At 40.2% G+C, this 16,992-nt stretch overlaps 2 protein-coding genes across 2 annotated transcripts in view; one reads left to right on the top strand and one right to left on the bottom strand.

Moving 5' to 3' along the window:
- Window positions 1–18: 18 nt before the first annotated feature.
- CHCHD4 (coiled-coil-helix-coiled-coil-helix domain containing 4) lies at window positions 19–7,436 on the top strand. Its single transcript, XM_059856562.1, has 3 exons — window positions 19–208; window positions 1,985–2,083; window positions 6,282–7,436. The coding sequence occupies exons 1-3, from the start codon at window positions 187–189 to the stop codon at window positions 6,569–6,571; spliced, it is 411 nt and encodes a 136-aa protein (XP_059712545.1). The 5' UTR covers window positions 19–186; the 3' UTR covers window positions 6,572–7,436.
- A 4,040-nt stretch (window positions 7,437–11,476) lies between these two features.
- The window catches only part of LOC132332352 (netrin-4-like), a 44,988-nt gene continuing 39,472 nt past the window's right edge, over window positions 11,477–16,992 (bottom strand). Inside the window, exons 6-10 of the mRNA XM_059856557.1 lie at window positions 16,649–16,862; window positions 15,858–15,994; window positions 15,212–15,280; window positions 13,919–14,089; window positions 11,477–13,436 (exon numbers count right to left, since the gene is read on the bottom strand). Coding sequence (XP_059712540.1) covers window positions 13,300–13,436; window positions 13,919–14,089; window positions 15,212–15,280; window positions 15,858–15,994; window positions 16,649–16,862 — 728 coding nt within the window. The 3' untranslated portion in view covers window positions 11,477–13,299. The remainder of the gene's footprint in view (window positions 13,437–13,918; window positions 14,090–15,211; window positions 15,281–15,857; window positions 15,995–16,648; window positions 16,863–16,992) is intronic.

The following is a 16,992-nucleotide window of genomic DNA, read 5'->3' as shown; positions in this document are numbered from 1 at the left end:
GCCCCGCGACCGGCAGGAGGTGCGTCAGCGGCCGCCTCAGGGCCGGGAAGGCGCTTCCGGAGGCGGGAGGTCGCGGCGTGGAGCAGCGGCGCGGCGCTGCCCGAGCGGTGCTGGCGGGACGGCAGGAGCGGAGCGGCGGGGCCCGTGTGCGGCGCGCTGCGGAGGAAGGCACCGGCCGGCTCCGCCATGTCCTACTGCAGGCAGGAAGGTGCTCCCGAGTGTCCTCCCAATGTCACCCCGCCGGGCGGGCTCGCCGTGAGGCGGCCGGGGGTGGGTGCGTGGCGGGGTGACCGCCCGCTCCCCGCAGCCCATGAGGGCAAGGCGCAGCCGGAGTAGGGAGGAGGCGCGGCAGCCGCCCGCGGTCCGTGTGTGGCGGCAGCAGCGCTGCCTCGCCTCCCGCCGCGACCTTTCTCCTCACGGAGGGCTGGAAGGGCGGCGGGGCCATGAGGCGCAGCGCCGTCCCGGGCATGTGGGGACGGTGAGGCCCCGCAGCGGGCCCAGAGCAGCCAGAGGTGTCCGCAGGGACCGTGTGTGGCGGGAGGCGGCTGAGGCGTGCGGGCAGGGCAGCCCCCGGGCGCGGAGCGCCTTCTGCCCGCAGGGGTTACATTTATCCTAGCTGAGTGGCCAGAGATGATGTGGGGCTTTGCCTTTTTAAGGTCGATGGACAGGGTGGTAGGCTGCGAACTTTTTTGTATCTGTATCATGTACAGGTGGTGGTATTTATGAGGCTTGACCACCTCTTGAAGTGGGAGATGCGTATATATATATATATATATAAAGATCCTTGCTCTCTTAAGTAATACGAAGGGCTGAATGTAAAGTTTCAGACTAGGAAAAAAAAGCATCAATAGTTCCAAATGCCGTTTGTAAGTTACAAACTTGGTCACAGACTATGAACTGTATTGAGGTGGTCATAATGTATGGATCTCTTTTATGTTTTATGTTGGGCTTTGTTTAATTTTGCAAGATCTGTAAGTTGCCTTATGCAGCCCTACAGAATGGCAGTGGCTGGGTTAGAGTTCCTGTGTTTCTCACTCCTTTCATATAATAAATGCCCGAACATTCCATGTTGTAAAGTTTGCTGGAGTACAATGCAGAGTTGTCAGAAAACTGTTTCTGCCTTTTAAAAGGTGTTAGATCGATCTGTTTTTCAGGTGTTTAAATGCATGGTTACTGAGCAAGGTTAAGTTACTGAACATCTGCTGGCTGAGGTCACACTGAGGGGCCAGGAGATTTAATTTCTGATATGTCAAGTTACTGTAGTGGCCTATATGAATTTGGAGAATTCTTGGGGAATTTACCATTTTTTCCACTCTCAGAGTGTGTGTTAGAGCTTTACAGGGTTTTTAGAAAACTAAAACTACTGAAGTGTCCAGCCAAGCCTCCCCCGACCTTGCTATGGAATGTTTTAGTTAAATCAAGAGCAGGAGATTTGCTCCATTGGATTTCCATCCCTTGTAATGTTCACAGCATCTTTCAGTGTAGTTAGTTCTATATGCTGATGGCTATCCTCAGTTTTTAATTCAGATGATTAGTGTGAAATATTACACTAATCTTTAGCAAAAACCTCTGTTATTAATAAGTTCCTGTGCAACACTTTAGTACTATTTATTATAGTTTCTCTTTTACTTTTTTTTTTTTAATTCTAATTTAATTCTTCATTTGTGTTAGTCCTGGTGTTGGAGTAATTTGAGTTTGTTTGGAAACAGCTTTTTAACTTTGCAATTTAGTGAACTGTACTGTTTATTACAGGACATTGCTATGAAAATTGGAGCTTTAGAAAAACAGAATTTCAGTGTGTATGTGTTCCTCTGAACTAGCAACTGTTCTCATTCAAGGTGGTTGTTAAGTACAACAGTTCATTCTCAATATTATTGAATCACATCAAAAGTCTCATTACCTTGTGGTGTACAACAGTTTTGTAAATGACTCTTTTCTGTCACAGATTTCTCTGAACTTTTGCTTCTTGTCTCCTCCATGGTAGGTAAAGACAGAATCATATTTGCAACCAAGGAGGACCATGAGACACCGAGCAGTGCTGAGCTGGTTGCAGATGACCCAGATGACCCTTATGAAGAGCAAGGTCAGTAGTGAGCAGAACGAAGTAAGGGGTGTTACATCATGCATAAATCCAACAGAAAACAAACCCTGCAAGAATTAGAAAAACTTAAGCATATTTAAAGCTGCTGAGGGCAGCTGGTTATGCAGTAAATACCCAAACTCATGGCAGTTTTAACTGCTAGATTAGGACCTCACTAATGACATATTTTCTTCCAGTATTTATTTTTCTACACTTGTAATGATTTTTCTTAGTGCCCTATTCAAATAATCAGTTGATGGCTTTTAGTTTTGGTTAGTGGCCAGAGATATGCTGGGATAACTTTTCCTTTTATTAATAAAGTTAGAGCCTAATCAAGTGAAAATTATGATCATTTTTCCTCTGAGTAACAGCATGCAATTTTCAGAGAAGCTGGAGTGAGTTACATATCACTGTCATTGATGTGAGTTGCTCACCTGCCTGTGAGCAGCTGAAATTGCCTAATATGGCAATCTCTGAATATCTGATTTAGTATAAAGTAATATCTGGCTAATCTATACTATACTGGTAGCAATATAATCAATATCTTTCACTGGCACATGATGGGTAAGTTAAAATTAATGAGTTTTCAAGTGTAATTATTGTGCCTTGAAAAGATAAAGCTTTTCATGAAGATTACAGTTCTTGTACAAAGTGTATCTAATCTGCAAATAGAGGTTTAAGACAGCAGAATACTTCTGAGACCAAGACTTACAATATTCTGGTTGCAGATTTTAAATAATGGGTAAATGAAATATACTTCCAGTAATGATGATTTAATACATTTTGCCTGGGGTTAATAATTATCATGGAATTATGAGTTTAGGTTAATTTTTTTCTAATTGCCTCTATGTTTACAGATCTTTTGGTCTCTTCACTTTGTGTGAAGGTATTTCATTGGTTTCAGCTCAACTGAAGCTGAAGTAAATTCTTCAGACTCTTTGAAACTTAGTTAGAAAGTGAAAGTTAGGCTTTCTAAAGTGTCTCAGAGACCTTTAGAGGGCAGCATTTAAGCAGTTTAGCAGCTGGAGCTCACAGGGTCTGTGTTAGCTGATATGGCATGTACTGTAATTGGAACCACACCTTCCTATGTCATTAAAATTAACTTTTTTTGTACATAGATTTCTGCAGAAATGTTACTGCATTTATCTGCCTTCATTACAACTGTATGTAGTCAGTTATTTATCTAAGTTTTTCTCACTTGCACTGCTAAGTCTGTTGATGTCCTAGTATTACATACATTTGGGTAATAAACTAGTCAAAATTAAAAGAACCCCTTTATTTTTGTTTAAACACCACATCAGTTGATTGCTGTTGTGTGTATGTTGTTGGACATGAAAAGGCTGTGGTGAGGAGGAGAGGTGATGGGGTTTGTTTCCTAGCAGTCCTGAAGCAGGGAAAGCCAGGAGCTTTTTATGTCACCTTACAGTGACAGTGTGTGTCTGTGGGATTCAAAATGAGAAACTACAAACTATGTTTAAGTACTGTCAATAAGTTTGGGTGGGGATTTATTGTTGTGTGATTTTCGTTGTTAGTTTGTTGAGTTTTCTTCTTAGTATGTGGTAAATTACTGCCATGTTTTTAAGTCTGAAAAACCTCTTGAATGACCCAGGGCTACAGTGCATTAGATCAGAAGAGAGAAAATGGGCATATCATAGAATGTAGCAGTAGGAAATGAAGCTTATGGGCAGGAAAGACATGAGTAAAATGGTTTGGAATATGATGAAATGCTGAAGCTCTGGCTTGCATGGCTTTTATTTAAAAGCAAATTGGGAAGAGTTTTGCTGTACCTAATGTAACATGCAGGCTTTTCTAATTTAGCTTCTGCTTGGAATAGAAGACTTGGTTTCCAGTGTTGTCTAATTAACTATAGGGGCTCTTTTCATCTTTTCTGCTCTGCCAAAGAGACCAGTCATATCTGGAAAAGAATAGATGCATTATATAGACCTGCCATAATCTGCATTGATTTCTAATACACCTGAAACTTGTGTTTGAGGTTTTGTTTTATTGTAGAGACCTTTTTTATACTTGAGATAAAGATCTAGTTTGGTATTTGGTAATTTTTGATAGTTCTTATTTTGTCCCAGACATTAACAGACATGAGTCTTTGAGCAGTCTACTTGAATCATTAGATGGGTCAGGAAAACTTGTGTTCTGTTTCCCTTAGGATAACAACCAATAGTATCCTGTTCTTATTTCTGTCAATATTTTGTTGTTGATCTTGTATCAGCTGGGGGATTTTGGTAGGCAAAATGTTAATGACTCACTTAAAGCTAAAAACAATGAAAGAAAAAAGCCATGGGAAATGGAAAGGCAGACAAACTGGAGTAAGTTCAGGTTAGGATTTCATACTGCTGTGAAGATCACAGTTCACTGTCTGTGCTTTTGACAGCTGTGGCTGATGGAAACAAATTAAGAATTCATTTGCAGTGGTTTTGAAATAGTATTGTTACTGTAAAGCATCTTTCTAGTCCTATGTGTTGCAGATGGTGGAATTTGAACATGAAAGATTCCTGGTTTTCACTGACATCTTGGCTGCCTTCAGTTTGAATAATTTTTTATTTTATTAAGCTTATATGAAGAAGGCAATGATGAGTTTTGTGCATGCAAAGTGGTTTTTATTAGTGTTACAGCTGTGATGGGAAAGTTGGATAAAAGTACTTATGGAATTGGACCTCAAACACAGATTGTTGCTGGTCTTTCCCGTCTGTTTTTCCAGACTTGTTCCTGTCATCTTATTTTATAAACAGTTTTAAAGTGGTTTCTAGAGGGGACTGATGAAGCAAAACTCCACGTTCTTGTAAGAAAGAACTTGATGAATGATCAGATGTACAGGACTGTTTCTATGACTAACGATGTCCCTTTCAATCCTGTTTCCTGTCATCTTACACTGTGAATCCCTGGCAGATAAACTTGTTATTGGGGTGTTACAGGGAAGAAACTCTTCTCAAAACAGCAGTGGGACTTCATACCATGAGTCCAAAGACAAATGTTGACACAGGTGCAGGTGGGCCTGCCTTTGGCCATGACATGAGCAGCTTCCATGAGCCAGGAGACTTTAGGTCGTGAGATGTCAGCAATCAACTGCTCACACAAGTCTTTATCTGCAGTGATGTAAACAGTGTTATTTTTTCTTCCACGAGTGCAGGTTCAAGTAGATTGTGACTCACCGGATCAGTGAGGTTCAGGCTGCATTTGAAAGAAGTTTGAATTAAATTTTAATTAAAAATAGTAATCCTATCTGTTGTAGGTTTGCAACTCAGGAAGAGCAGTGGATGAAATCTGTTTCCGATTTAATTGTGTTCTAAGCTTGCTCGTGGACTTACTCATTGATGTGTGAATTCTGCTGTGATTATGAGTGAAGAAATGCTTGCTTTAGTCATCTGTATTTTTGTTTTGTTTTTCTAAATCATGGTTTCTGTGCACAGAACTTTTGAAACTGATGCTATTTCAGTGATAAAATAGGTGTAGGTCAGTGATCTTGTGATACTGTAGAATGTATTGTTTATGGGATAACTCACAGTAAGATTTGCATGTTTACAAGGCAGGTCTGGTTCTAAAAGGAGCAAGCTGTTTAAGAAAATTATTTTACAAGTAATTTTATTGCTCTAGTGTCTTCAGGAACATTTCAAACTGTGGTGGTTCCTTGTGTTCTGTGGCACATGACTTAATCTTTACAAATACACTGATTTTTGTTTTTGCAATTCTGGTCTTCCAGTTGAAATTTGAAGGGGGAAAGTTGTGAGTTACTATTTCAGAGCCTATTTCAACCAAGAAGAAAAAGGCATCCATTCAATATGATTTAAAAGATTTCTAGTCTTAATACTGGATTTAAAGTCTTACTATTTGTATGGAATGATTTTAATGCTTGCTTGTTTCCCTGACAGTCTGGCAAATCGATTGACTTGACTTCCATCTGTTTTGCAGTTCCCTTAGAATATTGTCAGTGGTCTGTAGTCCAGGGAGAAGGACTTAATTCAGAGATGGATAGAGAGCTAATCTCACTGGTGCCCATTAAAGGATTATACAGATCAGAGAGAGAAACAGACTGGCTGGGAAGTGAAAGGTGTTTATCAGCCTTGAAGCTACAGAACTAAGATGGCACTATAAGTGCTTGAGTTCACACCTACAGCCCAGCAGCTGTCACTGAATGAAATCAATGTTTGGAAGGTGCATTAACTTTTCTTCTCTCTTGTTTGTTCAGGATTGATATTGCCCAATGGAGATATCAATTGGAATTGCCCATGTCTGGGTGGAATGGCTAGTGGTCCCTGTGGGGAGCAGTTCAAGTCAGCCTTTTCTTGTTTCCACTATAGCTCAGAAGAAATAAAGGGATCAGACTGTGTGGACCAATTCCGTGCCATGCAGGAATGCATGCAAAAATACCCAGATCTTTACCCTCAAGAGGATGAAAATGATGAGAAGTCCAGCAAAGATTTGGAAGCTGCCTCTATGGAGGCCTCTGCTGCCAAAGAGGAGGAGGAATCCAGCTAATGAAGATGCAAGGAGGCTGTCGTCTCCATTTCTCATTTTCAGAGACATGGACTTCTGCGCTGTGTCTGTCTTCTGAGTAGTGAGGAAATGTTTCACCATATTCTGTGCACTGTATCATAATAAATAATTTATTCCTGAAGGAGAAATCTCAGAGCTTCAGCCTTGCAGCTAAATACTGCAAAAAGAGTGAGTGTTTGTATGTACTGTGTAACCTGGTTTTGGACACAGTTAAACTTTACCAGCTCTTCTTTGCCCTCAAGTTTTCCTTGAGTTGTGACTTGAATAATGTCTTGAAGTACATAGCTTTCAACTAAAATTCCACTGGCACACCAGGTCTATCTTCATTTCAGTATGTTCTGATCAGTAGCTGCTTTTTATTTAATGTGTTCAGTTCTGTCAGTAGAAATTACATTAAATGATTGTTTTTCATTTAAGATTTCTTTTTTCCAAAGTGATGCAAGTCATTGACAATGGTCTAGATCTAGAATTTCTAAAATAATTTCCAATGGTCTTACTAGATTATGGTTGCATTTTACTACTGGCATCAGATCAGGACTGCCAGGAAAACGTTGAAATGCACATCTTCTTTGATTTCATTTACTTACTGTGATGCCTTTTGCATTTTTAAAAATGGTGTGTTGTGCAACTGATGATTAAGATGAATGAAAAGAATGTTGGTCACTGGCTTTACTTTTGCTCTGAAAATACAGCTTTTGGGTTCCTTTGGTATTACCTTCTCCTTCAAGGTATAGATGGGCACTTGTAAAATACTTTGAGATACAATAAATTGTTACCTGGTGTAATGATCTCAAACCAGATACTGTGACTTAAGTGCATATTAAAAAGAAAATACTTTTTACCCTGACTGGAAGCTCCTGTGTCTTTGTGATGTGGTGTTTTGTTTGGTTGGTTTTTTGTTAACACCAGTTGGATTTGAGAACTGTTCTGTGCTGTAAGCAGATCTTAAATTAATTTGTGGCTTGTGAAGATCAGTTGCTCCAGCTTGTCAGATTTTTATTCTTGTCTTATTCTTTTCTCCCCAGCCCAGGCAGGAAGGCATAAAAAACTGAAAGCTTTTTCAGTAGCTGTAGTAGACTGGACCGTGAACCAGCAAATAAACATAAACAGCTCTTAAAATATTTGAAAATCACTTAAAAGGTACAAATAATTTAATAGTTCAGTATTGTTTAATAGCTGTAGATAAGCTATACTCCATTGTTTGTCTTTCTGAGCAAAAGATAGGCTGTGAGGTTTTTTTTTTTCAAATGAGATTGTGGCTGTGGTTGTTGGGTTTTTTTTTTCTCTCCTTGTGTTGGCCACCTCACCCAAAATATAAAAGGTTATAGTGTCAGTAATGCAGCCACAAAGTCCAGCAATGTTTAAACACTTGCCTTTTCTCTGTGGGCAGCACCCTGGAGTGCTCAGCAGCATTAATTCCATATAGCACTTTCATGTCTTGCTTGCATAAGTGAATTCGGTGCCACAGATGTTTCTGAATGTTTGAGGGGAATTTTGGTCAAGTTTTACAGTGTCTTTGAGGTGTTTGTATTTCAGTGCAGCTGTTGGATCCTCAGAAAAAAAAAATTTGTAGGCAATTAAGTGGCTGCCAGCTACTTTGTTCTGAGGGTAGTGATAGCAGAGACTCTGTGCATCGATGGTTTCCAAAGAAACAAAGTGAGACAGAACTTCCCAGTGTGGCTCTTTCAGGCATAAGAAGCCAAGTGCCAAGTTAACCTGAGTAAACAGGCACAAAAGCAGCAGAGATAATCTTTGGCACTTAGGCAATAGATGAACACCGGGCACCAAATTAGAAAAAAATCACATGCACTCAAGCTTCTGGTTCAAATGGAAATCTAGTGCACTCTGTAAAGAAGCAAGAACTGTTTGTCAAGGGGTGCTCTGTTCTAACAAGTTGCCTCTTCTTTCTTTTTTGTTGTGCTTTTTTTTCCGATGTTGCCTTTGTGCTCTAAAGTGTTTGGACTTATCCTCTGCGACTCTATTTGTAGCATCTGTGTACAAAACATAAAATGTGAGAATCTTGGCCTACAGTGGGTAGGGATGTGCACCTAATGCTGACAGAGGGAACTTGGGGCAAAATCTGACACTTTTGAAGGTGTGTTCAGGGTGGATTTACTTCTTTCTGACTGTTGTGACTTGGTAACCTGTTGTGCTGCATCCAGTACAAATACAAAATATGTGTAAGGATTAAAGCTATGACTTCCTTTCTCAGAACATCACACAGTGCTATTCATACCAGAAACTGTGAATAGCACTATGTGATGTTTTGAGAAAGGAAGTCATAGCTTTAATCCTAAATAGTTCTTTGTGGATTTTTTTTTTTTTGCTATGTAAATTCATGCAGTTGTGAATGCATAGATAATGTAACTCCTTGTTTCTGTTTCTCAGCATTGCTTAATTTGTGTTATTTTCCTCTTATAGTTACATGCCCCAATTTTAAATCTAAAATCAATCAGTGGTTATGTTAATATATAATAAAGATGATAAAATGATCCTTGGCAATATGTGACAAGCTTGTGAAATAAGCAGATGGTAAGTTGCATTTTTATTGTGTGAATACAAAACTTAGAGTTGCATATTTCTTATTTATATATATATTTTATAAATAATATCTTGGTTTTCTTTCTGTGATCACTGAGCTACTGGTTCTTGGAGTGAGACTAGTAGATTCAAAAGTGTTTGTGCAATTTTGTTTATAGAGTAATTTCATACTGATTTTATGTTATCAGGTGCTTTTGTCAAGTCATAGGCACTGCTTTGTCAAGTCACAAGTAGTCTTTGGGGGATAAAAAATGCTTTCATTATGAAAAAATTGCTCTTTTAGTTGATTTTTGGCCTATAAAAGCTGATGTGATGAGTGTGATTAAATGTTTATAAACGATGAGCTAAAAGCAACTTAACAATTCATTAATCTACAATTATAGATGTATTAGAATATCTTTCCTATCCAAGTTACTCAGCTCAAACAGTTCCATTTAGATAGAATTCCAGTTGAATTTGCTCTGTTGTTTCTAGAATAAAAAGACATTGTTTTAATTGTGTTCACCCTACAGACCTACTATTGGTCCCAAAATGCTCCCTTTCATATTGCTATGAAATACTCCAGATTTTTAGTTTTAACTATTCTTCAGTTTTTGCATACTCTTGTCCTTCTGGTGCAGTGATGAAACAATCTCTGCTTTTGAAAGCTGGGTGAACTGTTATCAGCTGGCTGCAATTCCTGCATGATGCAGGCCACAAATTCATATGTAACTTGTGATAACTTGCTTGTTAGGATGGGATTGTTCCTGCAATCCACTTAAACTTGAATCAGTGGTGCATGTATTACATATTCTGATGTGGATAAAGATTGCCTCTAAAACTTCAGATGATCCTTTAACAAAACATATATTCTAAAAAGTAAAAAATACTGAAAAATAGTTAAAATTAGACAAAATTGCCTTTTCAGAATCGAAAGTTACTCAGTAGTATATTCTGCTGTTCTCTGCAGTACAGCCTGAGGATATTGCAGAGACCTGACTTCAGTTTGTGTGTAGTAACTTTTTTAGAGGTATGCCCTTGCTTCAGGTGCAAAAATAATCTTTTTTTTTCCCTTTCTTCCTGCAAAAGGAATGATGAACAAAATGGTGGCTAGAAGGAGACGTTTATCTTGCAGGCCATTGTAGGGATCATTAGATCTGGGGATCTGTCAGGGCTGTTTTGGAAACAAGATCTATATCCTGAGCAGTTCTGACTGAGAGTGTCCTTGTTAACCTGACAGCAGTGTCTCCTATTTATCTGAGGCACTGATCTAATCACACGTCAATGAACCTACTTATTCCTAGGGAAGTAAAAAAAAGGAATTTGTGTGCTTCTACACTCTTGTTTTACCTCATTAAAATTCTAACAGTGTTGGTGTGGGACAGTGTAGAGCAGCTACCAGCAGTTTGTCATTTATTCTCAGTCAGCTCTCTTCACTGGACATGATTTCATTTTGTTGAACAGGAGCCTGTCTGCAGTTGTTTTTCAACTGCTTTTAAGCCCTCTGGAGCTGATGCTTTGTTGGTGATGGTGGAGCTGAGGGAAGACACACCCAACAGAGGAAGAGTAGAGGAGTGCAGCAATGATTATAGCACCAATGTTTGTTTTTAGAAATGGCTTATTGTAAATCAGTATTGATGATCTGTGAGCAGATGGCTCAGGAAGGCCAAAACAAGGAGCACAGTGGTGATTCCACAGTGCAGATTAACCCAGATGACACAACAGTGATGTGAAGGGTAGGTGGATGTAGGATTTGTTGTACCCTGAGTGACAGGTCCAGTTACTTGTTTCTGAATGTTACAAGTTCCTTACAGCTCCTAAGAAAGTTAAAGCATCCCCTCCCAGTGCAGTCATTCTCTTCATAGGATGCTGTGTGGAAAATGGGTGATTAATTTCTTAAACTGTGGTTCCAAGTGGTATTTCTACTAGCAGTAGCTAGTAATGCTGGTAAATGAATGTGTCATAAAATAACTTTTATTGACAGAAAAGAACTATGCTGATGTTTACCCTCCCCACAAAACCACAAGTCTGGCACAACAAATGGAGTAGAGGTGTTTGATTTAATATGGTGCTGACTATAAACCAACATGGAATATCCTCATTGTCATTAAATAAGATCCCCAACAGGTAAAGTGGCTTCTGTTGAAAAGCACATTCCTTAGTTTAATTGTAAACTTACGCTTGAATTTCATTTCTCGTGAGAGGCCCTTTGAGATCAGACTGTAAATTCATGTACAGGTCTTTATTGATATTTGTAAGAGACCTAGTTAATCTTTTCATTGTGAGACAATTTCTGGAGACAGTAAAGAAGGCAGTTGCTGGGCTCCTAATTTCATAAGGCTGACACTGCAAAATCTGCCAAATGCCTTGGTTAAAAAGTGTTTTATTGCATTAATTAAATAGCTTGTTGAAGATGCCACATTGTTGGATACCAGTTTAGGTAACAAGAAATAAATTATGATGTGAAAGGGGAAAAGCAGTGGAGGAAGGGAAATTTCCTGAAAAGGAGGGAGGAGGAAACACTAGAAACACTGTTTATATCCTGTTGAGAAACAAATTGGAGCTTTTTTCTCTCCTAAAGATATGCCTGTCATCCATTTCCAAATTAGCTGAGGATATTTCTGCTGTTCAATCAATGTGAAATTCAACGTAAAATAGCAGTAAATAGAATGGAAGAGGCTGAATTTTTATGTTCTCATTGGTAAAGAGAACAAAACAATGGCCTAAGTTGTAGGTTGGACTTCTGTTCTGCATTAGTATTAGGGTTCCTAGGTGTCCCACTTACCAGTCAGACAGTGCTAAATGAAAACATCTCCTCTTCCCGTAGGAGCATTAAAAATTGGACATGGGATTGAAACAGGCAAAAGTAGTCTGTGTGCTTCTCTTTCTCTGTAACTCCCTGAAAGAATATAGATTGATTCATTGTGATTTTTGCTTAGTTGACAAGAGAGTGCTCCAACCAACTTCATTTGGTTGTGAGTCCTTAAATGGGGGACACACATCTCAAACTTCATTTCCTCAAAATTCTGTGTTAAGAAGGATTGAAGTAGCTATCTCTTGATTACTATAGGGTAAAATTGATTTAGAAATAATGCTTTTGCAGAGCAGAACTAATTTTACCTGGAGTGCTGATGTTACCACTCCTGTATTTTTGCAGAGGGAGAAATAATCCTCAGGCACTATGGGAAGGAAGCAGAGCTTCAGCATCTTACCCTGAAGTGTGATCAAGAGAAATAAAGCACAATAAAAGCACTAAGTGCAATCGAAGGCCAGTGGTCTTGAGCACAGTTGGAATAGCCAGGTTGCTCTCCCAGAACTACAGTTTACCTCATTTGATACATGCTCCAGCCAATCCATTTACCTCCTGTTTCTGCTTTGTGGCTTTTGTATTGTCACAATTTCAACATTAGAGCAGCTGCTAGTTCCTCACGCTTTGGCTTTTTCCTATAGTTAAGGCTTATTTGCAGTTATTGCTGTGAAACCTTTGTAGTGTTGCAGACTGAGTGCTACAGCACAGAGCTGGATTTGGAATGGAGTTTGAGCCAAGGTGGTTTCTGCAGCAGAGCTCAGCACTAAGCATTGATGATACATGATGCACATCTCTAAAGGACACTGTCCCAGGATAAGCCACATGTTTGTTTCTGGTAGGCAGTGGGATAATATTGCTTCTAGAAAGCAGCCCATTATATTGGCATAATTGCAGTCAGATGGTAAATCAGTTTGAGCTCTCTTATATGCTTATTTAGTATTATGCCACTTGTAAAGCTGAAAGAAATTGCTGCCTTTTAGTGGCCACTTATAAATAAAATTACACTCCAGTTATGAATGTATTATGAAAGCAGTTTATGCATATTAATATCAGACCCTGACCTGAAGTATGGAAACACTAGTCCATGTCTTTAGTTTTGCCTTGTAAAATTATTCTGGCTGGAATCAGGCTCAAGTGAAGTACTGACTTGTGATCTATATATGACGTACTAGGTAATTTTGTACTGTAACGCTGTGCATTTTTTAAGAAAAAGTAGTCATGTCCCGAGTTTCCTGTCTAAGCACATGAAAGGAAGGGTGGCAAGTCTGCTTTCCTTGCTTCAGCTAGGAGCATGTTGAATGGGAATGCATGAACTAACTACACCTTTCACTGCAGTGTTACTAAAAGGCAAAGTCCAGCACTGTAATTTCTGAAGCAGAAATTATTTGCATCCAGTTCGAAGAATATCTGATACTTGTTTTCCCAAATATGCCTTCCAGGGTTTCACCAGGCTGTTCATGTTCACAAGGAGCTTGCCAGTCCTAGAGTCCTCCTGGCCTGCTATAAGATAGTCAGTACCTAGTTAAAGAAAAGAGAAAAAATAAATAAAGAAAAAAAAAGAAAAAGGGAAAACCCTTAGTTAGCATATAGAATAAGAAAGAACCAAACTAGAATTTCTCTATTTCATACGGATCTGGCATACAGCACCTTTGCCAATTTCATCCAGCTTATGTGTATAAATCCATGTGCATCCTGTCATTGCTGGCTCCTGGGCACACGGATTCACTGATGTCAGGGCTGTGCTCAGGGGTTACAGCTACAAATTGATTTCATTCCAGTGAGGCTCTGCACACAGATCTGCTGGGATTTGGCAGCTGCTGCTCATGCCTTTGCCCCCCTCCTGCCTTTACCACCCTCCTTGAACATTGGGAGCTGGAAAGCAAACATGCTTTGGTGGGGATGAATCAAAGGATGCTGCCCCAGAAAGGCTGGTCACAGCTGATATTCTTAAGCACTGTTTACAGGGGAAGCAAAACCCCTAGTGAGTATTTTGTCCTTACCAGGATTGAGAATGGGACATGTACAGCCTCTGTTGGTCCAGGATTCTGGGTAAATGCTTCTGTTGCTCCGGGCAATTTTCACTTTGCCTGATTTCAGGACCTTCTTCACTTTCACCACAACTTCTGCATGGGTCCCTTTGTCATGAGCAGACAGGATTCTTGCTTTTATTACTGCCAGAAAACATATCCAAATAGAGACCAACAGTGACTTTCCAAATGAATTTTGGTTAATGCTGCCAAAAGGTAGAAGTTTAACACCTTGAAAGAAGACATGAAAAATCCCCCAAACTGCAGAAAGTACAATGCTTGTCCACTTCACTGATGGATCTTTTAAATAAATCTGGGGAATAGAAACTGGATTTTTCTTTGTAAGTAGTTAACTCATCCTTTTACCGTGTTATTTAGCAGCTATTTTTTAATGGGCTGATGTCAAAATACTTGGAAATTCTGGGAAAGCACTTGTATGTATACAAAAGGAAGGGTGAAAAACCTTCAGACCTTCCAGTCTGATTTCTAGCACTGATTCTACACTTTATATTTCCAGTTAGAAAATGTTAATGTTTTGCTTTACCACTGGCCTCTCAAAAATTCTGTCCTGTGAGAAGGGACTGTCTACAGGAAGGAAGTCAAGAAGTTTCCTATCAGGCATGTCACATGATTAAAATTCCATGATTGCACAACAAACCAGAAGAGCTATTTTTGGTTTGTGGTCCAACACCTGGTTGCCATGTTTAATTTCTGTTCCTTTTAATTTAGTAGGATCCCATAAATTTTGGCATGACAGTCTCATGTAGATCAGCCCCTCAAGCAGGCTTTGTTGTCTCCTGCCAGAAGCACATCAAACTTCTGGATCCCAGAGTTTTCCTTTCTTGCTTCATGTGATGGCATGTACCAGGTATTAATAAACGACAGTTTTAAATACAGTCTTGGTAAATGAGCGTGGCTATTGGAACTTGCATAATGACTGCAAAAGCAAGGACATCTCAGATGTGAGGTTTTTTATCATTTTTTCTTGATGTAGAGGCCAATCATTCCACTGAGTACTATTCTACCAACCCTTGTGCTGTAAGAGGTAAATTAACTGGGTGGGAAGGAGACGCTACAGAACTTTGCATGAAAAAAGCTTTTAAGTTCTGATCAGAAGTTGGACGTGTCACTAGACAAAAAAGGCAGAAGAAATCCTACCTCTCAGGACTTAACCAATCCTGTCATTTTTCATAGCTATCAGCTAACAATATGCATAGCAGGAACATTGTGGAATCATCATAGCCTGGGGGCATGTTGCCCACTTACCATAGGCATACTTCATTTGGCAGAAGTCACTGACACTCCCGAGCACCTTTTCTTTGCACACACACTTTTCTAGCAGGGAAACCCCAGAAACCAAAAGGTTGGAGAAGAGCCAGGACATGAGAGAGAAAAGAAGAGCAAACAATCATCAGTTATGAAGTTAGATATCTATAGTTCCCATAATCTATAGGAACCTTATTCATAAGTTGGAAAGTGAGCTCAGTTATTTGCAAATGTGTTTCTTGTTATATGATAAAATAATTACTCTGAAATCTGATCAGCACTGTCAAGTAAAATGCAGCCCACATGAGGTCTATTGTACAGGTAATAAACTGATCCTAATGAAGAGATCAGATCCAGCTGTAAATCATGTAAGTAATGAGACCTTTGTTTGATCCCATAACCTAAGAAATGCTGATCCTTCCTGGTGTTAAGGCAGTATCCATCTCAGAAAAGCCAAGTTATGCAGTAAGTGGCACTGTTACCTCTGCCAAGCCACCAGTGATGGCAAGTGCTGATCTTTACAGGGCAGGCAAAACTGAGACCTATTTAAATACTACAGACAAGCTGGAGATAAGTAGAGCAGACCCAGTCAGGGTGGAGGGCTGAAAGAACTGGCAACTGAATGTTCCCAAGCTCTGGGCTGTACCTGGGTGCCTCAGTGCAGAAAATCCCTGCTCGTGGTCATTCCATTTCCACTCCTCTTCGCTCTCGTTGCTCGGCGTTTGGACGAGGTCGGGGATTCGTCCGCCGATGGGGACGTTAAAGAAGGGCTCACTGTCATAGCTGGGGGACACACAAACCACAGTACTGCCTTAGGGCACTCAGGGGAGGGAAACAAACAAACAGCTGCCTTTGGCTGTGCCCAGACTGATGAGCTTGCTTTCTGCAGGTTGGGAGTGCAAATATGAGTGAGACTTCATGCCACATAGAGAAATCACAAGGTCTAGGCTTTTATTCAGGCCTCCCACTGCTGACTTAGTATTTTTTAAAGTACCTATAAATTGGGCCTTTTTTGCTTACGTTTGTTTGTTTTTAGGGAATTATGTAACTTAGTGACCACTTGTTGATGTCACTGGGACCTGAGGACAGCTGCAGGACCTGTAGAGCTGCAACTACTCAGCAGATCATTTTACCCTGGGCACAGATGAGAGGCAGACTCTTCCATCTATTTCAAAAGCAAAGATGTGTTTAAAGACCCTGCACATATTTCCATGGGGTTGTGGAAATGCCTGTTATTACTGCAAAGATTTATCTGTTCAAGATTGCCTTGGATAATGCAGTGGACTTAAAGGTGCAAATGTAACCTAAAAAACCTTTTATGATTTACAGCCACCTTTTCAAATGATTGTGCACCCTCCAATTTTTGTTATTTCTGTAGAATTTGTTTCATTTCACAGAGTCCCATCTCAGAGTGGACCCAGAGCAGGGTTTCTTTACCCATTGAAGCACGTCCCAGTGCGCTGGTCACAGTCTCTGGCGCAGTCACAGGGCCGACAGCCATTTTCTCCAAAGCCCCAGTAGCCCACCAGGCACCTGTCACAGTTGGGACCTGCCACTCCTGGTTTGCAGTAGCAGAATCCTGTCCGGGGGTGGCATCTCCAGCTGCTGCTGAACGTGGTGTTGGCTGAACCCATGGGCTGGCAGGCACAGGCTATGGACACACAGCAAGAGGCAATTCAAATCAAGTGCCGTGGGGACAGCTGCGTAAGTGACATTTTAGCAAGGCTGATAAACTTCTACCTTCTTTCTCATGCTCAGTAGTTTTAAGTCAGAACTATAAA

The sequence above is a fragment of the Haemorhous mexicanus genome, chromosome 11, assembly GCF_027477595.1.
Source record: "Haemorhous mexicanus isolate bHaeMex1 chromosome 11, bHaeMex1.pri, whole genome shotgun sequence".
Classification (NCBI taxonomy): Eukaryota; Metazoa; Chordata; class Aves; order Passeriformes; family Fringillidae; genus Haemorhous; species Haemorhous mexicanus.
This window is presented reverse-complemented; position numbering and strand designations above follow the sequence as displayed.